Here is a 25365-nt window from a genome sequence, read left to right on the forward strand (position 1 = left end):
GGAGAGAGAGAGACAGGAGATGGAGAGGGAGAGAGACAGGAGGTGGAGAGTGAGAAAGAGATAGGAGGTGGAGAGAGAGAGACAGACGGTGGAGAGAGCGAGAGAGAGAGAGAGACAGGAGGTGGAGAGCGAGAGAGAGACAGGAGATGGAGTTCGAGAGACACGAGGTGGAGAGAGAGAGAGACGGGAGGTGGAGAGAGAGAGAGAGGGACAGAAGGTGGCGAGAGAGAGAGAGACAGGAGGTGGAGAGAGAGGGAGAGAGACAGGAGGTGGGGAGAGAGAGAGAGAGACAGGAGGTAGAGAGAGAGAGAGACAGGAGGTGGAGAGAGAGAGAGAGAGACAGGAGGTGGAGAGAGGGAGAGAGGGAGACAGGAGGTGGAGAGAGAGAGAGACAGGAGATGGAGGGAGAGAGAGACAGGAGGTGGAGAGAGAGGGAGAGAGACAGGAGGTGGGGACAGAGAGAGAGAGACAGGAGGTAGAGAGAGAGAGAGACAGGAGATGCAGAGAGAGAGACGGGAGGTGGAGAGAGAGAGAGAGAGAGAGGTATAAGTTGGCGAGAGAGAGAGACAGTAGGTGGAGAGAGAGAGAGAGAGAGACAGGAGGTAGAGAGAGAGAGAGACAGGAGGTGGAGAGAGAGAGACAGGAGATGGAGAGAGAGAGAGAGAGAGACAGGAGGTGGAGAGAGAGAGAGAGAGAGAGACAGGAGGTTGGGAGAGAGAGAGACGGTGGCGAGAGAGAGACAGGAGGTGGAGAGAGAGAGACAGGAGATGGAGAGAGAGACAGTAGGTGGAGAGAGAGAGAGAGAGACAGGAGGTGGAGAGAGAGAGAGAGACAGGAGGTGGAGACAGAGAGAGACAGGAGATGGAGAGAGAGAGAGACAGGAGGTGGAGAGAGAGAGAGAGACTGGAGATGGAGGGAGAGAGAGACAGGAGGTGGAGAGAGAGAGACAGAGATGCAGAGAGAGAGAGAGACAGGAGATGGAGAGAGAGAGAGACAGGAGATGGAGGGGGAGAGAGACAGGAGGTGGAGAGAGAGAGAGAGACAGGAGATGGAGGGAGAGAGGGACAGGAGATGGAGAGAGAGAGAGAGACAGGAGGTGGTGAGAGAGAGAGAGAGAGAGAGACAGGAGATGGAGAGAGAGAGACAGGTGGTGGAGAGAGAGAGAGAGACAGGAGATGGAGAGAGAGAGCGACAGGAGGCGGAGAGAGAGAGAGAGAGACAGAGATGGAGGGAGAGAGAGAGGGCAGGTGGAGAGAGAGGGAGACAGGAGGTGGTGAAAGAGAGAGTGAGACAGAAGGTGGCGAGGGAGAGAGACAGGAGGTGAAGAGAGAGAGAGACAGGAGGTGGAGAGAGAGAGAGAGAGACGGTGGCGAGAGAGAGAGAGAGACAGGAGATGGAGAGAGAGAGACAGGAGATGGAGAGAGAGAGAGACAGGAGGTGGAGAGATAGAAAGAGATAGGAGGTGGAGAGAGAGAGACAGGAGTTGGAGAGAGAGACAGGAGTTGGAGAGAGAGAGACAGGAGGTGGATAGAGAGAGAGATAGTCAGGAGGTGGAGAGAGAGAGAGACAGGAAGTGGTGAGAGAGAGACAGTAGGTGGAGAGAGAGAGGGTATGGAGAGAGAGAGACAGGAGATGGAGAGAGAGAGAGACAGGAGGTGGTGCGAGAGAGAGACAGGAGATGGATGGAGAGAGGAGGTGGAGAGAGAGAGACAGGAGATGGAGAGAGAGATAGGTGGAGAGAGGGAGAGACAGGGATGGAGAGAGAGAGGAGGTGGAGCGAGACAGAGACAGGAATGGAGAGAGAGACAGGAGGTGGAGAGAGAGAGAGAGACACGAGGTGGAGAGAGAGAGACAGGAGGTGGAGAGAGAGACACGAGGTGGAGAGAGAGAGACAGGAGGTGGAGAGAGAGAGAGACAGGAGGTGAGGAGAGAGAGAGACAGGAGGTGGAGAGAGAGAGAGAGAGACACGAGGTGGAGGGAGAGAGAGGAGGTGGAGAGAGAAAGAGACAGGAGATGGAGAGACAGAGAGAGAGAGGATGTGGAGAGAGAGAGACAGGAGGTGGAGAGAGAGAGAGAGACAGGAGATGGAGAGAGAGAGAGACAGGAGATGGAGAGAGAGAGAGACAGGAGATGGAGGGAGAGAGGAGGTGGAGAGAGAGAGACAGGAGATGGAGAGAGAGAGGACGTGGAGAGAGAGAGAGAGACAGGAGATGGAGAGAGAGAGGAGGTGGAGAGAGAGATAGACAGGAGAATGGAGAGAGAGAGAGACAGGAGATGGAGAGAGAGAGAGAGGAGGTGGAGAGAGAGAGTCAGGAGGTAGAGAGAGAGAGCGAGACAGGAGGTGGAGAGAGAGAGAGAGAGACAGGAGGTGGAGAGAGAGAGAGAGGAAGTGGTGAGAGAGAGAGAGAGACAGGAGGTGGAGCGAGAGAGAGAGAGGAGATGGAGAGAGAGAGAGACAGATGATGGAGAGAGAGAGAGACAGGAGGTGTGAGAGAGAGAGAGAGAGTGAGACAGGAGATGGAGAGAGAGAGAGACAGGATGTGGAGAGAGAGAGAGACAGGAGATGGAGAGAGAGAGAGACAGGAGGTGGAGAGAGAGAGGGAGACAGGAGATGGAGGGAGAGAGAGAGGGGAGGTGGAGAGAGAGAGAGACAGGAGGTGGAGAGAGAGAGACTGGAGAGAGAGAGAGAGACAGAGATGGAGAGAGAGAGAGAGAGAGACAGGAGAGAGGAGAGAGAGAGAGAGAGAGACAGGAGGTGGAGAGAGAGAGACGGTGGCGAGAGAGAGAGAGACAGGAGGTGGAGAGAGAGAGACAGGAGATGGAGAGAGAGAGAGACAGGAGGTGGAGAGAGAGAAAGAGACAGGAGGTGGAGAGAGAGCGACAGACGGTGGCGAGAGTGAGAGAGACAGAAGGTGGCGAGAGAGACAGTAGGTGGAGAGAGAGAGAGACAGGAGGTGGAGAGAGAGAGAGAGACAGGAGGTGGAGTTAGAGAGACACGAGGTGGAGAGAGAGGACAGAAGGTGGGAGAGAGAGAGAGACAGGAGGTGGCGAGAGAGAGAGAGAGACAGGCGGTGGAGAGAGAGAGAGAGAGACAGGAGGTGGAGAGAGAGAGGGAGACAGGAGGTGGAGAGAGAGAGACTGGAGATGGAGGGAGAGAGATACAGGAGCTGGAGATGGAGGGAAAGAGAAACAGGAGGTGGAGAGAGAGAGACAGGAGATGCAGAGAGAGAGAGAGACAGGAGGTGGAGAGAGAGAGAGAGACAGGAGGTGGGAGAGAGAGGGAGACAGGAGGTGGAGAGAGAGAGAGAGACAGGAGGTGGAGAGAGAGAGAGAGACAGGAGATGGAGAGAGAGAGAGACAGGAGGTGGAGAGAGAGAGAGAGACAGGAGATGGAGGGAGAGAGAGACAGAGAGGTGGAGAGAGACAGGAGGTGGAGAGAGAGAGAGAGAGGAGAGAGAGAGACGGTGGCGAGAGAGAGAGAGAGACAGGAGGTGGAGAGAGAGAGACAGGAGATGGAGAGGGAGAGAGACAGGAGGTGGAGAGTGAGAAAGAGATAGGAGGTGGAGAGAGAGAGACAGACGGTGGAGAGAGCGAGAGAGAGAGAGAGACAGGAGGTTGAGAGCGAGAGAGAGACAGGAGATGGAGGGAGAGAGGAGATGGAGAGAGAGAGACAGGCGGTGGAGAGAGAGAGAGAGACAGGAGATGGAGAGAGAGAGCGACAGGAGGCGGAGAGAGAGAGAGAGAGACAGGAGATGGAGGGAGAGAGAGAGGGGAGGTGGAGAGAGAGGGAGACAGGAGGTGGAGAGAGGGAGAGAGTGAGACAGAAGGTGGCGAGGGAGAGAGACAGGAGGTGAAGAGAGAGAGAGACAGGAGGTGGAGAGAGAGAGAGAGACGGTGGCGAGAGAGAGAGAGAGACAGGAGATGGAGAGAGAGAGACAGGAGATGGAGAGAGAGAGAGACAGGAGGTGGAGAGATAGAAAGAGATAGGAGGTGGAGAGAGAGAGACAGGAGTTGGAGAGAGAGACAGGAGTTGGAGAGAGAGAGACAGGAGGTGGATAGTGAGAGTGATAGTCAGGAGGTGGAGAGAGAGAGAGACAGGAAGTGGTGAGAGAGAGACAGTAGGTGGAGAGAGAGAGGGTATGGAGAGAGAGAGACAGGAGATGGAGAGAGAGAGAGACAGGAGGTGGTGCGAGAGAGAGACAGGAGATGGATGGAGAGAGGAGGTGGAGAGAGAGAGACAGGAGATGGAGAGAGAGAGTAGGTGGAGAGAGAGAGAGACAGGAGATGGAGAGAGAGAGGAGGTGGAGCGAGACAGAGACAGGAGATGGAGAGAGAGAGAGACAGGAGGTGGAGAGAGAGAGAGACACGAGGTGGAGAGAGAGAGACAGGAGGTGGAGAGAGAGAGAGACACGAGGTGGAGAGAGAGAGACAGGAGGTGGAGAGAGAGACAGGAGGTGGAGGGAGAGAGAGAGACAGGAGGTGGAGAGAGAGAGAGAGAGAGAGACACGAGGTGGAGGGAGAGAGAGGAGGTGGAGAGAGAAAGAGACAGGAGATGGAGAGACAGAGAGAGAGAGGATGTGGAGAGAGAGAGAGACAGGAGTTGGAGAGAGAGAGAGAGACAGGAGATGGAGAGAGAGAGAGACAGGAGATGGAGAGAGAGAGAGACAGGAGATGGAGGGAGAGAGGAGGTGGAGGGAGAGAGACAGGAGATGGAGAGAGAGAGGACGTGGAGAGAGAGAGAGAGACAGGAGATGGAGAGAGAGAGGAGGTGGAGAGAGAGATAGACAGGAGATGGAGAGAGAGAGAGACAGGAGATGGAGAGAGAGAGAGAGGAGGTGGAGAGAGAGAGTCAGGAGGTAGAGAGAGAGAGCGAGACAGGAGGTGGAGAGAGAGAGAGAGAGACAGGAGGTGGAGAGAGAGAGAGAGAGGAAGTGGTGAGAGAGAGAGAGAGAGACAGGAGGTGGAGCGAGAGAGAGAGAAAGGAGATGGAGAGAGAGAGAGACAGATGATGGAGAGAGAGAGAGACAGGAGGTTGTGAGAGAGAGAGAGAGAGTGAGACAGGAGATGGAGAGAGAGAGAGACAGGATGTGGAGAGAGAGAGAGACAGGAGATGGAGAGAGAGAGAGACAGGAGGTGGAGAGAGAGAGGGAGACAGGAGATGGAGGGAGAGAGAGAGGGGAGGTGGAGAGAGAGAGAGACAGGAGGTGGAGAGAGAGAGACTGGAGAGAGAGAGAGAGAGAGAGACAGGAGTTGGAGAGAGAGAGAGAGAGAGACCGGAGATGGAGAGAGAGAGAGAGAGAGAGACAGGAGGTGGAGAGAGAGAGAGACGGTGGCGAGAGAGAGAGAGACAGGAGGTGGAGAGAGAGAGACAGGAGATGGAGAGAGAGAGAGACAGGAGGTGGAGAGAGAGAAAGAGACAGGAGGTGGAGAGAGAGACAGTAGGTGGAGAGAGAGAGAGAGAGACAGGAGGTGGAGTTAGGGAGACACGAGGTGGAGAGAGAGGGACAGAAGGTGGCGAGAGAGAGAGAGACAGGAGGTGGCGAGAGAGAGAGAGAGACAGGCGGTGGAGAGAGAGAGAGAGAGAGAGAGACAGGAGGTGGAGAGAGAGAGGGAGACAGGAGGTGGAGAGAGAGAGAGACTGGAGATGGAGGGAGAGAGATACAGGAGCTGGAGATGGAGGGAGAGAGAGACAGGAGGTGGAGAGAGAGAGACAGGAGATGCAGAGAGAGAGAGAGACAGGAGGTGGAGAGAGAGAGAGAGACAGGAGGTGGGGAGAGAGAGGGAGACAGGAGGTGGAGAGAGAGAGAGAGACAGGAGGTGGAGAGAGAGAGAGAGAGAGACAGGAGATGGAGAGAGAGAGAGACAGGAGGTGGAGAGAGAGAGAGACAGGAGATGGAGGGAGAGAGAGACAGGAGGTGGAGAGAGACAGGAGGTGGAGAGAGAGAGAGAGAGACGGTGGCGAGAGAGAGAGAGAGACAGGAGGTGGAGAGAGAGAGACAGGAGATGGAGAGGGAGAGAGACAGGAGGTGGAGAGTGAGAAAGAGATAGGAGGTGGAGAGAGAGAGACAGACGGTGGAGAGAGCGAGAGAGAGAGAGAGAGACAGGAGGTGGAGAGCGAGAGAGAGACAGGAGATGGAGTTCGAGAGACACGAGGTGGAGAGAGAGAGAGACGGGAGGTGGAGAGAGAGAGAGAGGGACAGAAGGTGGCGAGAGAGAGAGAGAGACAGGAGGTGGAGAGAGAGGGAGAGAGACAGGAGGTGGGGAGAGAGAGAGAGAGACAGGAGGTAGAGAGAGAGAGAGACAGGAGGTGGAGAGAGAGAGAGAGAGACAGGAGGTGGAGAGAGGGAGAGAGGGAGACAGGAGGTGGAGAGAGAGAGAGACAGGAGATGGAGGGAGAGAGAGACAGGAGGTGGAGAGAGAGGGAGAGAGACAGGAGGTGGGGAGAGAGAGAGAGAGACAGGAGGTAGAGAGAGAGAGAGACAGGAGATGCAGAGAGAGAGACGGGAGGTGGAGAGAGAGAGAGAGAGAGAGGTATAAGTTGGCGAGAGAGAGAGACAGTAGGTGGAGAGAGAGAGAGAGAGAGACAGGAGGTAGAGAGAGAGAGAGACAGGAGGTGGAGAGAGAGAGAGAGAGAGACACGAGGTGGAGAGAGAGAGAGACAGGAGCTGGAGAGAGAGAGAGAGATGGAGACAGGAGTTGGAGAGAGAGAGAGACAGGAGTTGGAGAGAGAGAGACAGGAGGTGGAGAGAGACAGTAGGTGGAGAGAGACAGAGAGACAGGAGATGGAGAGAGAGAGAGAGGAGGTGGAGAGAGAGAGACAGGAGGTAGAGAGAGAGAGCGAGACAGGAGGTGGAGAGAGAGAGAGAGAGACAGGAGGTGGAGAGAGTGAGAGGAGATGGAGAGAGAGAGAGACAGATGATGGAGAGAGAGAGAGACAGGAGGTTGTGAGAGAGAGAGAGAGAGTGAGACAGGAGATGGAGAGAGAGAGAGACAGGATGTGGAGAGAGAGAGAGACAGGAGGTGGAGAGAGAGAGAGGGAGACAGGAGATGGAGGGAGAGAGTCAGGAGATGGAGAGAGAGAGAGACAGGAGTTGGAGAGAGAGAGAGAGAGACAGGAGATGGAGAGAGAGAGAGAGACAGGAGGTGGAGAGAGAGAGAGACGGTGGCGAGAGAGAGAGAGAGAGACAGGAGGTGGAGAGAGAGAGACAGGAGATGGAGAGAGAGAGAGACAGGAGGTGGAGAGAGAGAAAGAGACAGGAGGTGGAGAGAGAGCGACAGACGGTGGCGAGAGTGAGAGAGATAGAAGGTGGCGAGAGAGACAGTAGGTGGAGAGAGAGAGAGAGAGAGACAGGAGGTGGAGAGAGAGAGAGACAGGAGGTGGAGAGAGATGGACAGAAGGTGGCGAGAGAGAGAGAGACAGGAGGTGGCGAGAGAGGGAGAGAGAGACAGGAGGTGGCGAGAGAGAGAGACAGGAGGTGGAGAGAGAGAGACAGGAGATGCAGAGAGAGAGAGAGAGACAGGCGGTGGAGAGAGAGAGAGAGAGAGACAGGAGGTGGAGAGAGAGAGGGAGACAGGAGGTGGAGAGAGAGAGACTGGAGATGGAGGGAGAGAGATACAGGAGCTGGAGAGAGAGAGAGAGAGGAGATGGAGGGAGAGAGAGACAGGAGGTGGAGAGAGAGAGAGACAGGAGATGCAGAGAGAGAGAGACAGGAGGTGGAGAGAGAGAGAGAGAGAGACAGGAGGTGGGGAGAGAGAGGGAGACAGGAGGTGGAGAGAGAGAGAGAGACAGGAGATGGAGAGAGAGAGAGACAGGAGGTGGAGAGAGAGAGAGAGACAGGAGATGGAGGGAGAGAGAGACAGGAGGTGGAGAGAGAGAGACAGGAGGTGGAGAGAGAGAGAGAGAGACGGTGGCGAGAGAGAGAGAGACAGGAGGTGGAGAGAGAGAGACAGGAGATGGAGAGGGAGAGAGACAGGAGGTGGAGAGAGAGAAAGAGATAGGAGGTGGAGAGAGAGACAGACGGTGGAGAGAGCGAGAGACAGGGGGTGGAGACAGAGAGAGAGAGAGAGACAGGAGGTGGAGAGCGAGAGAGACAGGAGATGGAGTTCGAGAGACACGAGGTGGAGAGAGAGAGAGACGGGAGGTGGAGAGAGAGAGAGAGGGACAGAAGGTGGCGAGAGAGAGAGACAGGAGGTGGCGAGAGAGAGACAGGAGGTGGCGAGAGAGATAGAGAGAGACAGGAGGTGGAGAGAGAGGGAGAGAGACAGGAGGTGGGGAGAGAGAGAGAGAGAGACAGGAGGTAGAGAGAGAGAGAGACAGGAGGTGGAGAGAGAGAGAGAGAGACAGGAGGTGGAGAGAGGGAGAGAGGGAGACAGGAGGTGGAGAGAGAGAGACAGGAGATGGAGGGAGAGAGAGACAGGAGGTGGAGAGAGAGAGAGAGACAGGAGATGGAGGGAGAGAGACAGGAGAGAGAGAGAGACAGGAGATGCAGAGAGAGAGACGGGAGGTGGAGAGAGAGAGAGAGAGAGGGGTATAAGTTGGCGAGAGAGAGAGACAGTAGGTGGAGAGAGAGAGAGAGACAGGAGGTAGAGAGAGAGAGAGACAGGAGGTGGAGAGAGAGAGAGAGAGAGACACGAGGTGGAGAGAGAGAGACAGGAGCTGGAGAGAGAGAGATGGAGACAGGAGTTGGAGAGAGAGAGAGACAGGAGTTGGAAAGAGAGAGAGAGACAGGAGTTGGAGAGAGAGAGACAGGAGGTGGAGAGAGACAGGAGGTGGAGAGAGAGAGGCAGAAGGTGGATCGAGAGAGAGAGACAGGAGTTGGAGAGAGAGAGAGAGACAGGAGTTGGAGAGAGAGAGAGAGACATGAGTTGGAGAGAGAGAGAGACAGGAGGTGGAGGGAGAGAGAGACAGGAGGTGGAGAGAGAGAGAGACAGGAGGTGGAGGGAGAGAGAGACAGGAGGTGAAGAGAGAGAGAGAGACAGGAGATGGAGGGAGAGAGAGAGACAGGAGTTGGAGAGAGAGAGAGAGACAGGAGTTGGAGCTCGAGAGAGAGAGAGGAGTTGGAGGGAGAGAGAGACAAGAGTTGGAGAGAGAGAGAGAGAGAGAGGAGGTGGAGGGAGAGAGAGACAGGAGGTGGAGTGAGAGAGAGAGACAGGAGTTGGAGAGAGAGAGAGAGACAGGAGTTGGAGTGTGAGAGGGGGGGTGGGGAGAGGTAGGGGGAGAGAGAGACAGTTGCAGAAAGGTGCTTGCAGGGAAAGAAGACAGAGGGAATTCGTTCATTTGGGAAAAAGTTGGGGAGCGAATTATACATTTCAAAAAGGGTTAATATATGAACTGGGCAGAATGGGAGCACGAGATGCAAGGTGGAAGTGATTGTGAAGCGAATGATTTGATATGAATATGAATGGAACACTGATCGAACATAGCGAATAGGAAATGCTTTAAAGGAGATTGAAATTCGCGGCAGTATGAATTCCTTTGTAGTGTAGCAATTGTCTCACTGTCACTTTCCATACAGGCCGTTAGATTGGATCGCTGCTGGCTGGACATTAGTCAGGGGCTCGCCAATGGACCAGTTTTAATTGTATTCCAGCGTTTCGGAGTCGATTCCTGTCCCGAGGAAGTTCCACATTCCCCAGCAAGCTGCTCCGTTGCTGACTCTCAGGTAGCGGAGCCTGGATGTCACAGTTAGACAGCGCCTTCCTCTGCCAGGGATGTTCAGGGTGCTGAAGTGGGATCCTGTTTATTAGCTGGGGATGGAGCCGGGACTGTTGCTGGCTGAACCTCCAATCCAATCCGCCTTGGGCTAGCCCGATTTCAGTCAGGACTTTCCACCTGGAGCAGGAGACTGGGGGGATGGTGGGGGCGGGGGGAGGGGGCGGTGTCTATAGGGCGCAGTCTGCTGTGAATTGGGCAACCCCCCCCCCCCTCCCCACTAAATACCCTACTGGACATGGAACGGGTAGAAATGGGTCCCAGTTTCCTGCTGTATATGGAACTGGTGTGAGGCTCATGTCATGACCATTGGGTTGTATTGCTGGAGAACCAGTCGATACAACTGCTGCCACTCACTCTAAAACAGGACTGGGGTTGGGGTAGTCTAGACGAGCCTACCTCGGTTGACGATCTTGCCGAAGATGTTGGGACTTTGGGAGGTTGGACAATTCCAGCGCCGGTTGCGAAATTGCCACTTGCACTCTTTGATGGCACTCTGCAGTCCCCCAGTGATACTGTACAGTATCCCCGGATTCTGGCGGATCAGTTTCCTCTGCTTCCGGCTCAACAGTTGCAAACTGGGATCCAGCACCAACTGGACGTATTTGGTATCGGTGACCAAGTTAGAGGAAGAAGCAATATTCACAATACCCCTGAAACAAACGCCAGATTTTTAAAAAAGTGAGCGAATGGTGACACCAATCTCAAAAATGTTTCTCAAATGCCACAAACTTGCACTCGCACCTGTGTTGCAGTTGGAGATATTATTTTCAAACAAGCTCATTGTGATTTAAGTTGATGAAGAGAGATAGAGAGAAAAAACAACTTACCACCATTTACCACTGTTATTTACTGCTAGTGTTGTGTTGGACATTGAGGTGAACGCCAGCAACCACAGGGTTTTGAGTCCCAGGACTAATGTCATAATGCTGTTAGACAGGAATGCTTATGTAAAAAAAATTGATAGAGATTTTGTTTCCTCCTTCCTACCCCCCTCCCACCCCACCCATCCCCTCCCGCTTTGATTTACACAAAACACTTCTGAGCTTTCGCGGGGGAGAGTCAGTCTTGAGTGGAACAGGTAGCCCCCCTTTGCCAATGACTCGGGATCGCCTCCAGGCTGATCACACCCGCTTCATAAGACGGGGCTTTTTCTGCCTCTTATAAGATTGTGGGGAGGGGGGGTGGGGGAGAGAGAAAAAAAAAGTGGTGGACAAGCCTCCGAGTTTAGAGGAACAATTGGCGGGAAGGCGACACATTCTTCCCCTATTGCCTGCGCGATCAAGCCTGAGAGCTGTCCATCAATCTGTTCTTCAGCCGCCGCCTGAAAGAAGCAGATTAAAACGGTTAATGTGCATGTAAAACCACGGCAATACTATTGTTCACTAACATTCGGGGACTGACAAACCAGCCACTACTATGTAACCCTGTGTTAACAATCCCTCAGTAATTAATTACCGCATGGAGATTTCTTCAAATAATATATTTGTATATGCATATATTCAATCTTATTTATAAATGACAAGGTGACTGGATAAACTTTCTGAGGAATTTCTGCTTGTATTTTTTTTGTTTCTGTTTGTTTTCCTGCGGTTCAATGTTTCACATGAGCCCAGTGGCTCCTCTGTCGCTGCGTTTCTTGCTTTGGCTGAATGTCAGCGTCAGTGTTTTCGAGCTGTCACAGTTTTCTTTCAGGCGCAACTGTGGTTTGAGTAACATGTTTGTGTTTTTTTTAATTTGTGTGTAATGACAGAGAAGCCTTCCCCCGCCCCTCCATAATATCCTGGAACGTGGCCGCTGAACACCCTGGAATATTATTCTCTCCACATCTCACGGCCCAGTTTATTGCCACCGTGCTGAAGCTTATGTTTCTCATTTGCACAAAGTATTTGATAACATTTGACAACGTTGTCTGCCTCAACAACGAGTCATCCCCGTTATTCCTCCCGCAGGTTAGGGGTGATTACTGCCCCCTCCCTAAATTGTGAAGCGTTAACAAGTCCAGAGCCCCAAACCCCTCCTGGGAATGTGGTTATCTGCCAGCGAATGGGTATTTGACTTGGAGCTTTTATTCCCTGTCCCCGTTAGTATAACGGCCTCTGGTGGCTCCCTCACTTGCATAGAAGATTACTGCAAGCTTTGCTTACAACAGTGTTTAAAGTTTACACGCATACAAAGATAACATCAACAAGCACCCCCCTTGAGCAAGAATATTGAATAAGTTTACTTTCCAAAGAAAATTGATTCGTTCAAACCATATTACACCATTCCCATTTACCATAGCTCGGCTTCCTGTTAGGTTATCAATGCCCGGCTATTTAAAATGTCCATGTTGCTGAGGGCTTTGAAAAGCTGCTGCACGAAGAAGTTTCAAGTTTGATGTGTGCCTGTCATAGGTCCTCCAGATGGCGCCCTCGGGCCGTTAGAGCAACCCAGGGTCTTGGAAACATTAAGAAGCTTGCTTCATATGAAGATCTGAAAACCAGAGACAATTTCATATGATTGGAATGTGCAAAATCGGCCGAGTTGCTTCGAACCTAAAGCAGAACCTGTCAAGTGACAGACATTTAGATTAAGCCAGAAAATGAAAACATTTGCCTCCATCGAAGCTGTTAAATGTATCCCCGGTCTACTTTTAGAATTATTGGGAGTAATAATATTTGAAATTCACATGCTGTTAAATTAATTGATCGGCGCCTTCCGAAATTGGAGATATCTTTGGCAAGCTAGATGCTATACGGCCGGGTGATAGAGGGTTACAATTACTTGGTAGAGGTATACCAAGGAATCTTTTCTATAAGTGTTCCCGTGCATTCAGAATCATGTAGATTTATGTCAATAACTGTTCGCAATCTAGGCATCAGGTACCTCACATATGCGACAGCAAGTTTGCAAGAGAGATTGCGTGAGCAGCAGGACGTGATTTTGCTATAGGTCTTGTAGTTATTTAACTTTCAAATAGGCTCCACATGATCGGCTACTGTAAACTACCTACACAGTGTGTGTGCGTACAATACACATCCAGGAAGGATCTTTACATCTGGCCTAATGACTTGAGTAAACACAGCGTGCGTGTCGCCCAGTGACAGATGAACCAATTAGATTCTGGTGACAATTTCTCGGGGACTGTGGCCAAGGTGAGATCTCACTGCACCCCAGAGGATATTCGAATATAAAACGTCAAATTGACAACAGTTGCAGAGCATTAACGCCCTCAGTCCAAACATTCGCGAGGGACAATCGGGAGGAATGTGAGAATCGCCGAATTATTACGGCGCAGTAGGAGACCATCTCTCCCACCGTGTCTGCACGAACGCTCCAAATAAGCATAATGACTTAGTGCCATTCTTCTCCCTTTTACTGCACATTGATTCAATTCAAATAATCATCTAATAACCTCTTGAATGCCTCGATTGAACCTGCCTCCACCTCACTTCCAGGCCGTGCAATCCAATCCCCAACCATTGCTCACTCACTGAGCAGAAAGACGTTGATAACTCCCTTCTCCCAGTGCTCGCCTCTGAAAACAATGGGAATTAAACTTCGCCCAAACTACCTCCTGTCCTGTTTATAATTCCCCTTCACCCAAACTACCTCCTGTCCTGTTTATAATTCCCCTTCACCCAAACTACCTCCTGTCCTGTTTATAATCCCCCTTCACCCAAACTACCTCCTGTCCTGTTTATAATCCCTCTTCACGCAAACTACCTCCTGTCCTGTTTATAATCCCTCTTCACCCAAACTACCTCCTGTCCTGTTTATAATCCCCCGTCACCCAAACTACCTCCTGTCCTGTTTATAATCCCTCTTCACCCAAACTACCTCCTGTCCTGTTTATAATTCCCCTTCACCCAAACTACCTCCTGTCCTGTTTATAATCCCCCGTCACCCAAACTACCTCCTGTCCTGTTTATAATCCCCCGTCACCCAAACTACCTCCTGTCCTGTTTATAATCCCTCTTCACCCAAACTACCTCCTGTCCTGTTTATAATCCCCCGTCACCCAAACTACCTCCTGTCCTGTTTATAATCCCCCTTCACTCAAACTATCTCCTCTCCTGTTTATAATTCCGCATTCACCCAAACTATCTCCTGTCCTGTTTATAATTCCGCATTCACCCAAACTATCTCCTGTCCTGTTTATAATCCCCCTTCACCCAAACTATCTCCTGTGCTGTTTATAATCCCCCGTCACCCAAACTACCTCCTGTCCTGTTTATAATCCCCCTTCACCCAAACTATCTCCTGTCCTGTTTATAATCCCCCTTCACCCAAACTACCTCCTGTCCTGTTTATAATCCCCCTTCACCCAAACTACCTCCTGTCCTGTTTATAATCCCCCGTCACCCAAACTACCTCCTGTCCTGTTTATAATCCCTCTTCACTCAAACTATCTCCTCTCCTGTTTATAATTCCGCATTCACCCAAACTATCTCCTGTCCTGTTTATAATCCCCCTTCACCCAAACTATCTCCTGTGCTGTTTATAATCCCCCGTCACCCAAACTACCTCCTGTCCTGTTTATAATCCCCCTTCACCCAAACTATCTCCTGTGCTGTTTATAATCCCCCTTCACCCAAACTACCTCCTGTCCTGCTTATAATTCCCCTTCACCCAAACTACCTCCTATCCTGTTTATAATCCCCCTTCACCCAAACTACCTCCTGTCCTGTTTATAATCCCCCGTCACCCAAACTACCTCCTGTCCTGTTTATAATCCCCCGTCACCCAAACTACCTCCTGTCCTGTTTATAATCCCTCTTCACTCAAACTATCTCCTCTCCTGTTTATAATTCCGCATTCACCCAAACTATCTCCTGTCCTGTTTATAATCCCCCTTCACCCAAACTATCTCCTGTGCTGTTTATAATCCCCCGTCACCCAAACTACCTCCTGTCCTGTTTATAATCCCCCGTCACCCAAACTACCTCCTGTCCTGTTTATAATCCCCCTTCACCCAAACTACCTCCTGTCCTGTTTATAATCCCCCTTCACCCAAACTATCTCCTGTGCTGTTTATAATCCCCCTTCACCCAAACTACCTCCTGTCCTGCTTATAATTCCCCGTCACCCAAACTACCTCCTGTCCTGTTTATAATTCCCCGTCACCCAAACTACCTCCTGTCCTGTTTATAATTCCCCTTCACCCAAACTACCTCCTATCCTGTTTATAATTCCCCGTCACCCAAACTACCTCCTGTCCTGCTTATAATTCCCCTTCACCCAAACTACCTCCTGTCCTGTTTATAATTCCCCTTCACCCAAACTACCTCCTGTCCTGCTTATAATTCCCCGTCACCCAAACTACCTCCTGTCCTGTTTATAATTCCCCTTCACCCAAACTACCTCCTGTCCTGTTTATAATTCCCCTTCACCCAAACTACCTCCTATCCTGTTTATAATTCCCCGTCACCCAAACTACCTCCTGTCCTGCTTATAATTCCCCTTCACCCAAACTACCTCCTGTCCTGTTTATAATTCCCCTTCACCCAAACTACCTCCTGTCCTGTTTATAATTCCCCGTCACCCAAACTACCTCCTGTCCTGTTTATAATCCCCCTTCACTCAAACTACCTCCTGTCCTGTTTATAATCCCCCTTCACCCAAACTACCTCCTGTCCTGTTTATAATTCCCCGTCACCCAAACTACCTCCTGTCCTGTTTATAATCCCCCTTCACCCAAACTACCTCCTATCCTGTTTATAATTCCCCTTCACCCAAACTACCTCCTGTCCTGTTTATAATCCCCCTTCACTCAAACTACCTCCTGTCCTGTTTATAATCCCCCTTCACCCAAACTACCTCCTGTCCTGTTTATAATTCCCCGTCACCCAAACTACCTCCTGTCCTGTTTATAATCCCCCTTCACCCAAACTACCTCCTATCCTGTTTATAATTCCCCGTCACCCAAACTACCTCCTGTCCTGTTTATAATCCCTCTTCACTCAAACTATCTCCTCTCCTGTTTATAATTCCGCATTCACCCAAACTACCTCCTGTCCTGTTTATAATCCCCCTTCACCCAAACTATCTCCTGTGCTGTTTATAATCCCCCGTCACCCAAACTACCTCCTGTCCTGTTTATAATCCCCCTTCACCCAAACTATCTCCTGTGCTGTTTATAATCCCCCTTCACCCAAACTACCTCCTGTCCTGCTTATAATTCCCCTTCACCCAAACTACCTCCTATCCTGTTTATAATCCCCCTTCACCCAAACTACCTCCTGTCCTGTTTATAATTCCCCGTCACCCAAACTACCTCCTGTCCTGTTTATAATTCCCCGTCACCCAAACTACCTCCTGTCCTGTTTATAATCCCCCGTCACCCAAACTACCTCCTGTCCTGTTTATAATCCCCCTTCACTCAAACTACCTCCTATCCTGTTTATAATCCCCCTTCACCCAAACTACCTCCTGTCCTGTTTATAATCCCCCTTCACTCAAACTATCTCCTCTCCTGTTTATAATTCCCCTTCACTCAAACTACCTCCTGTCCTGTTTATAATTCCCCTTCACTCAAACTACCTCCTGTCCTGTTTATAATTCCCCTTCACACAAACTACCTCCTGTCCTGCTCTAATCTCCCTTCACTCAAACTACCCCCTGTCCTGTTTAAAATCGCCCTTCACCCAAACTACCTCCTGTCCTGTTTATAATCCCCCTTCACTCAAACTATCTCCTCTCCTGTTTATAATTCCCCTTCACACAAACTACCTCCTGTCCTGTTATAACCTCCCTTCACTCAAACTACCTCCTGTCCTGTTTATAATTCCCCTTCACTCAAACTACCTCCTGTCCTGTTTATAATTCCCCTTCACACAAACTACCTCCTGTCCTGCTCTAATCTCCCTTCACTCAAACTACCCCCTGTCCTGTTTAAAATCTCCCTTCACCCAAACTACCTCCTGTCCTGTTTAAAATCTCCCTTCACCCAAACTACCTCCTGTCCTGTTTATAATTCCCCCTTCACTCAAACTATCTCCTCTCCTGTTTATAATTCCGCATTCACCCAAACTATCTCCTGTCCTGTTTATAATTCCCCGTCACCCAAACTACCTCCTGTCCTGTTTATAATCCCCCTTCACCGAAACTACCTCCTGTCCTGTTTACAATTCCCCCTTCACTCAAACTGCCTCCTGTCCTATTTATGGTGACAGAAACACACCAAACCATCACACTCTAACAGTGTTAACACATCTAACCATCTCACTGTAACAGTGTAAACATGTCTCACTTAACATTGTAAATACATCTAACCATCTCACTGTAACAGTGTAAACACATGTCACATTTCACTGTAACAGTGTATTCACATCTAACCAACTCACTGTAACAGTGTAAACACGTCTCACTGTTACAGTGTAATCACATCTAACCATCTCACTGTTACAGTGTAATCACATCTAACCATCTCACTGTTACAGTGTAATCACATCTAACCATCTCACTGTTACAGTGTAAACACATCTAACCATCTCACTGTTACAGTGTAATCACATCTAACCATCTCACTGTAACAATGTAAACACATCTAACCATCTCTGTAACACTGTAAACACATCTAACCATCTCACTGTAACAGTGTAAAAACATCTAACCATCTCACTGTAACACTGTAAACACATCTAACCATCTCTGTAACAGTGTAAACACATCTCACCATCTCACTGTTACAGTGTAAACACATCTAACCATCTCACTGTTACAGTGTAAACACATCTAACCATCTCACTGCAACACTGTAAACACATCTAACCATCTCACTGTAACAGTGTAAACACATCTAACCATCTTACTGTTACAGTGTAATCACATCTAACCATCTCAATGTGACAATGAAAACACATCTAACCATCTCACTGTTACAGTGTAATCACATCTAACCATCTCACTGTTACAGTGTAATCACATCTAACCATCTCACTGTAACAGTGTAAACACATCTAACCATCTCTGTAACAGTGTAAATACATCTAACCATCTCACTGTTACAGTGTAAACACATCTAACCATCTCACTGTTACAATGTAAACACATCTAACCATCTCACTGTAACAGTGTAAATACATCTAACCATCTCTGTAACAGTGTAAACACATCTAACCATCTCACTGTAACAGTGTAATCACATCTAACCATCTCACTGTAACAATGTAAACACATCTAACCATCTCTGTAACAGTGTAAACACATCTAACCATCTCACTGTAACAGTGTAAACACATCTAACCATCTCACTGTAACAGTGTAAACACATCTAACCATCTCTGTAACAGTGTAAACACATCTAACCATCTCACTGTAACAGTGTAATCACATCTAACCATCTCACTGTAACAGTGTAATCACACCTAACCATCTCACTGTAACAGTGTAAACACATCTAACCATCTCACTGTAACACTGTAAACACATCTAACCATTTCTGTAACAGTGTAATCACATCTAACCATCTCACTGTAACACTGTAAACACATCTAACCATCTCACTGTTACAGTGTAATCACATCTAACCATCTCACTGTTACAGTGTAATCACATCAAACCATCTCACTGTGACAATGTAAACACATCTAACCATCTCACTGTAACAGTGTAAATACATCTAACCATCTCTGTAACAGTGTAAACACATCTAACCATCTCACTGTTACAGTGTAAACAAATCTAACCATCTCACTGTAACACTGTAAACACATCTAACCATCTCACTGTAACAGTGTAAACACATCTAACCATCTCTGTAACAGTGTAAACACATCTAACCATCTCTGTAACCGTGTAAACACATCTAACCATCTCACTGTAACACTGTAAACACATCTAACCATCTCACTGTTACAGTGTAATCACATCTAACCATCTCACTGTTACAGTGTAAACACATCTAACCATCTCACTGTTACAGTGTAATCACATCAAACCATCTCACTGTGACAATGTAAACACATCTAACCATCTCACTGTAACAGTGTAAATACATCTAACCATCTCTGTAACAGTGTAAACACATCTAACCATCTCACTGTTACAGTGTAAACACATCTAACCATCTCACTGTAACAGTGTAAATACATCTAACCATCTCTGTAACAGTGTAAACACATCTAACCATCTCACTGTTACAGTGTAATCACATCTAACCATCTCACTGTAACAATGAAAATACATCTAACCATCTCACTGTTACAGTGTAATCACATGTAACCATCTCACTGTAACAATGTAAACACATCTAACCATCTCACTGTAACACTGTAAACACATCTAACCATCTCTGTAACAGTGTAAACACATCTAACCATCTCTCTGTAACACTGTAAACACATCTAACCATCTCACTGTAACAGTGTAATCACATCTAATCATCTGTAACACTGTAATCACATCTAACCATCTCACTGTAACAATGAAAACACATCTAACCATCTCACTGTGACACTGTAAACACATCTAAACATCTCACTGTAACAGTGTAAACACATCTAACCATCTCACTGTAACAATGAAAACACATCTAACCATCTCACTGTTACAGTGTAAACACATCTAACCATCTCACTGTAACAGAGAGATGGTTAGATGTGTTTACATTGTTACAGTGAGATGGTTAGATGTGTTTACAGTGTTACAGTGAGATGGTTAGATGTGTTTACACTGTAACAGTGAGATGGTTAGATGTGTTTTCATTGTTACAGTGAGATGGTTTGATGTGATTACACTGTAACAGTGAGATGGTTAGATGTGTTTGCACTGTTACAGAGATGGTTAGATGTGTTTACACTGTTACAGAGATGGTTAGATGTGATTACACTGTTACAGTGAGATGGTTAGATGTGTTTACATTGTTACAGAGATGGTTAGATGTGTTTACACTGTTACAGAGATGGTTAGATGTGTTTACACTGTTACAGAGATGGTTAGATGTGTTTACAGTGTTACAGTGAGATGGTTAGATGTGTTTACACTGTTACAGTGAGATGGTTAGATGTGTTTACACTGTAACAGAGATGGTTAGATGTGTTTACACTGTTACAGTGAGATGGTTAGATGTGTTTACACGGTTACAGAGATGGTTAGATGTGTTTACAGTGTAACAGAGATGGTTAGATGTGTTTACACTGTTACAGTGAGATGGTTAGATGTGTTTACACTGTAACAGAGAGATGGTTAGATGTGTTTACATTGTTACAGTGAGATGGTTAGATGTGTTTACACGGTTACAGTGATGGTTAGATGTGTTTACAGTGTTACAGTGAGATGGTTAGATGTGTTTACACGGTTACAGAGATGGTTAGATGTGATTACACTGTAACAGTGAGATGGTTAGATGTGTTTACATTGTTACAGTGAGATGGTTAGATGTGTTTACACGGTTACAGAGATGGTTAGATGTGTTTACACTGTTACAGTGAGATGGTTAGATGTGTTTACATTGTTACAGTGAGATGGTTAGATGTGTTTACAGTGTTACAGTGAGATGGTTAGATGTGTTTACACTGTTACAGAGATGGTTAGATGTGTTCACAGTGTTACAGTGAGATGGTTAGATGTGTTTACACTGTTACAGTGAGATGGTTAGATGTGTTTACACTGTTACAGTGAGATGGTTAGATGTGTTTGCAGTGTTACGGAGATGGTTAGATGTGTTTTCATTGTTACAGTGAGATGGTTAGATGTGTTTACAGTGTTACAGTGAGATGGTTAGATGTGTTTTCATTGTTACAGTGAGATGGTTAGATGTGTTTACAGTGTTACAGTGAGATGGTTAGATGTGTTTACACTGTTACAGAGATGGTTAGATGTGTTTACAGTGTTACAGTGAAATGCTTAGATGTGTTTACACTGTTACAGTGAGATGGTTAGATGTGCTTACAGTGTTACAGTGAGATGGTTAGATGTGTTTTCATTGTTACAGTGAGATGGTTAGATGTGTTTACAGTGTTACAGTGAGATGGTTAGATGTGTTTACACTGTTACAGAGATGGTTAGATGTGTTTACACTGTTACAGTGAGATGCTTAGATGTGTTTACACTGTTACAGTGAGATGGTTAGATGTGGTTACACTGTTACAGTGAGATGGTTAGATGTGTTTACAGTGTTACAGTGAGATGGTTAGATGTGTTTACACTGTTACAGAGATGGTTAGATGTGTTTACATTGTCACAGCGCGATGGTAAGATGTGTTTACACTGTTACAGTGAGATATTTGTATGTGTTTATAGTTCTTTAACAATTTCTAACTTGGACAGCAGTGTTTTTCGCTTTCCCCCCTTCTAGCCCCTTAAACAGGTGGTGGTTAGCTGTCTTCTTGAAATCAACTGAGCGACTTGCTGGGCCAATTGAGTGGCACAGTGGTTAGCATTGCTGCCTCTCAGTGCCAGGGACCTGGGTTCAATTCCAGCCTCAGGCCTCAGGTCGCTGTCTGTGCGGAGTCTGCATGTTCTCCCACTGCCTGCGTGGGTTTCCTCTGGGTCCACCGGTTTCCTCCCACAGTCCAAAGATGTTTTGGTTAGGAGGATGGCCAGACTAAATTGCCGCTTTGTGTCCAAAGATTAGGTTGATTGGCCATGGTTACTGCGCGGGTTACGGTTATAGTGTGGAAAGTTGGTGGGGGGAGGGCGTGGGCCTGGGTAAGATGCAGGCTCGATAGGCCAAATAGGTTTCTTCTACACTGTAGGTATCCTATCGTTCTATTTCAGAGAGCAGTTAAGAGTCATTGCTGTAGACCAGACTGGGTACAGATGGCAGATTTCCTTCCTTAGAGAACCAGATGGGTTTTTACAACAGCTCTGTGGTCATCTTTTCTAGTTTTGTTTCAAATCCGGGTTTGTAATCCCCCTGTTGTTAGGATTCGAAAGCCTTCCTCTGGAGTATTGGGTCTCTGGATTACTAGTCCAGTAACATAACCACTATGCTACCTTATTCCTGATGAGTGGGTAAAAGGCTCAGCAGAAATTTGTCTTATCTGCCCATCTGACTGGCCTGTTATTTAGCATGTGACAGCTGGCCAGTGAGCTCAGTGTGGTTTCAATTACCACCTATCATTATTCATCTGACTGTGGAGTGAGTCAGTGCGCTGATATATGTAATCAATTGGACCATGTGTATGTAGGTTGCTTTAGACTGCATGCCCTTTTCAGTTATATAAAAAAACCTTTTGTTTGCACTTCAGCCCCACACTCCTGATCTACGGGCACCCGGTGCAGAGATGGATGGGGAAGGATGAGGACCTCCTTGTGAACCTGCTCCTGGGCCTGGCCAAACTCACCATCAACAGGTCCAGGCAGCAGGCAACAGAGGGGGTTGTCCAACCCGACTGTCTGCCCCTCTACCATGGCTACATTCACGTTCTGGTGTCCCTGGAGAGGGAGCACATGGTGTACAAAGGCAGTGTGGAAGCCTTCCATGCCCGCTGGGCACCGCAGGGCCTGGGGTGCCTCATCAACCCTCTTAATCACATTTTAGTTTAATGTTTTAAGTCTCATTTGTAATTTGTTTTTGTTGAAGGCAGTTCCCCTTTAGTGGACTGTCCCTTTAATTTGTCCTTCAGTTCGTTTGATTTATTTCAATTGTTTCAACCCGAAATTGGATGTATGTAACCTGTGGCTCATTGGCAGCACTCTTGCCTCCCAGGCAGAAGGGTTGTGAGTCCGTAGACCCAAGGCAATCCACTGTAGAATGTTGGACTGACAGAGGAGCTGGTGCTCTGAGAGTTTTCCAGTCCCGCCGAGGGAGGATCCTGCCTGCCCCCTCCGTGGGTGTTGGCGACCAATCCGGGTTTCGTGCGCTGTTTTGAGGGCGGCAGTCTCGCCCTCATTACCAGACCCGCCGTCTTTACTTTCAGTGTCCGCAGAAGCAGACCCTCAGGACATCTGCCTATTTATTGATGTTGTTGAAGGGGGCTGGGTGGGGGGGGCGGTGGGTAACATAGTTGTGTCTTAACAGACGTCAAGTGCCCTCTGAAAAGACTGTGAGCCGTTGTGTTCCGTGCTGGGTTGCAGAGATGGGATTAAGTTGAATTGAGGAATTTCAGACAGTTGCAGGAAAGGGGCCGGATTTTGGGAGCGTCTGTTGGCTTTCTCTGCATGTCTGAAGCCCGGGGATTTCTTGTTATCAACTGTAATCTGAAAGATCTCAGCCGTTACCCTCGGCTCAGTCATGCGCATAAAGGGATTTACCTTTCAATCGGTCCAGAGATCCCTTTGTAAAGTGTCAGCTCCTAAAGATCCGGGTTCAAATTAAATTCCCAAACACCCCCTCCTCCCCTCTCCGTGTGCATTGCAGGTGTGAACATTTCCAGCTCATGTGATGAGGATGGAATTTCAGAGAACAAATTTGTCTGTATTCCTGTTCTTACAGAGAGAGAGAAAACAGCGAGAATGAGAAGTTATTTTCAACATTCGTAATAGATTTTCAAGAACGCTGAAGTTAAAAGCATAGAGAAGATGTTGGACAATGAAGATGTACACACATGTATAACAAATATATACATTACTGTGCAAATTGTATACCCAATATATACATCACTATGCAAATTGTATACCCAATATATACATCACTATGCAAATTGTATACCCAATATATACATCACTATGCAAATTGGATATCAAATATATACAGCACTGTAAATTGGATGTCAAATATACACATTACTGTGTGCAAATTGTATATCAAATATATACATCACTGTGCAAATTGGATATCAAATATATAAATAACTGTGCAAATTGGATATCAAATATATACATTACTGTGCAAATTGGATATCAAATATATAAATAACTGTGCAAATTGGATATCAAATATATACATTACTGTGCAAATTGTATATCCAATATATACATCACTATGCAAATTGGATATCAAATATATAAATAACTGTGCAAATTGGATGTCAAATATATACACAACTGTGCAAATTGGATATCAAATATATACATTACTGTGTGCAAATCACATATCAAATATATACATTACTGTGTGCAAATCACATATCAGATATATACATTACTGCGCAAATTGAATATCAAATATATACATCACTGTGCAAATTGAATATCAAATATATACATCACTGTGCAAATTGAATATCAAATATATACATCACTGCGCAAATTGAATATTAAATATATACATTACTGCGCAAATTGAATATCAAATATATACATCACTGTGTAAATTGAATATCAAATATATACATCACTGTGTAAACTGAATATCAAATATATACATTACTGTGTAAACTGAATATCAAATATATACATTACTGTGTGCAAATCACATATCAAATATATACATTACTGTGCAAATTGAATATCAAATATATACATTACTGTGCAAATTGAATATCAAATATATACATTACTGTGCAAATTGGATATCAAATATATACATTACTGTGCAAATTGGATATCAAATATACACATCACTGTGCAAATTGTATATCAAGTATATAAATTACTGTGCAAATTGGATATCAAATATATACATCACTGTGCAAATTGTATATCAAATATATACATCACTGTGCAAATTGTATATCAAATATATACATCACTGTGCAAATTGTATGTCAAATATATACATTACTGTGCAAATTGAATATCAAATATATACATCACTGTGCAAATTGTATGTCAAATATATACAATACTGTGCAAATTGAATATCAAATATATACATTACTGTGCAAATTGTATATCAAATATATACATCACTGTGCAAATTGTATGTCAAATATATAAATTACTGTGCAAATTGAATATCAAATATATACATCACAGTGCAAATTGTATATCAAATATATACATCACAGTGCAAATTGTATATCAAATATATACATCACCGTGCAAATTGTATATCAAATATATACATCACAGTGCAAATTGTATATCAAATATATACATTCCTGTGCAAGTTGGATGTCAAATATATACATTACAGTGCAAATTGTATATCAAATATATGTATCACTGTGCAAATTGTATATCAAATATATACATCACTGTGCAAATTGTATATCAAATATATACATCACTGTGCAAATTGAATATCAAATACATACATTACTGTGCAAATTGTATATAAAATATATAGATCACGGTGCAAATTGAATATCAAAATATATATATATATATATCACTGTGTGCAAATTGAATATCAAATATATACATTATTGTGCAAATCGCATATCAAATATATACATTACTGTTCACACTGAATATCAAATATATACATTACAATGCAAATTGAATATCAAATATATACATTAGTGTGCAAATTGGATGTTAAATATATACACCACTGTGCAAATTGTATGTCAAATATATATATTACTGTGCAAATTGAATATCAAATATATACATCACTGTGCAAATTGTAAGTCAAATATATATATTACTGTGCAAATTGAATATCAAATATATACATCACTGTGCAAATTGTAAGTCAAATATATACATCACTGTGCAAATTGTATATCAAATATATACATTACTGTGCAAATTGTAAGTCAAATATATACATTACTGTGCAAATCACATATCAAATATATACATTACTGTGCAAATCGCATAACAAATATATACATTTCTGTGCAAGTATATATATGCATATGTACATCACTGTGTGCAAATTGGATATCAGATAT

At 46.4% G+C, this 25365-nt stretch overlaps 1 protein-coding gene across 1 annotated transcript in view; it reads right to left on the reverse strand.

Moving 5' to 3' along the window:
* wnt1 (wingless-type MMTV integration site family, member 1) overlaps positions 1-10637 on the reverse strand; it is a 94834-nt gene extending 84197 nt beyond the window's left edge. The window contains exons 1-2 of the mRNA XM_078201310.1: positions 10543-10637; positions 10112-10365 (exon numbers count right to left, since the gene is read on the reverse strand). Of these exons, the coding sequence (XP_078057436.1) occupies positions 10112-10365; positions 10543-10637 (349 nt within the window). The remainder of the gene's footprint in view (positions 1-10111; positions 10366-10542) is intronic.
* Between the last annotated feature and the right edge of the window lie 14728 nt (positions 10638-25365).

Source organism: Mustelus asterias, chromosome X (assembly GCF_964213995.1).
Source record: "Mustelus asterias chromosome X, sMusAst1.hap1.1, whole genome shotgun sequence".
Taxonomy (NCBI): Eukaryota; Metazoa; Chordata; class Chondrichthyes; order Carcharhiniformes; family Triakidae; genus Mustelus; species Mustelus asterias.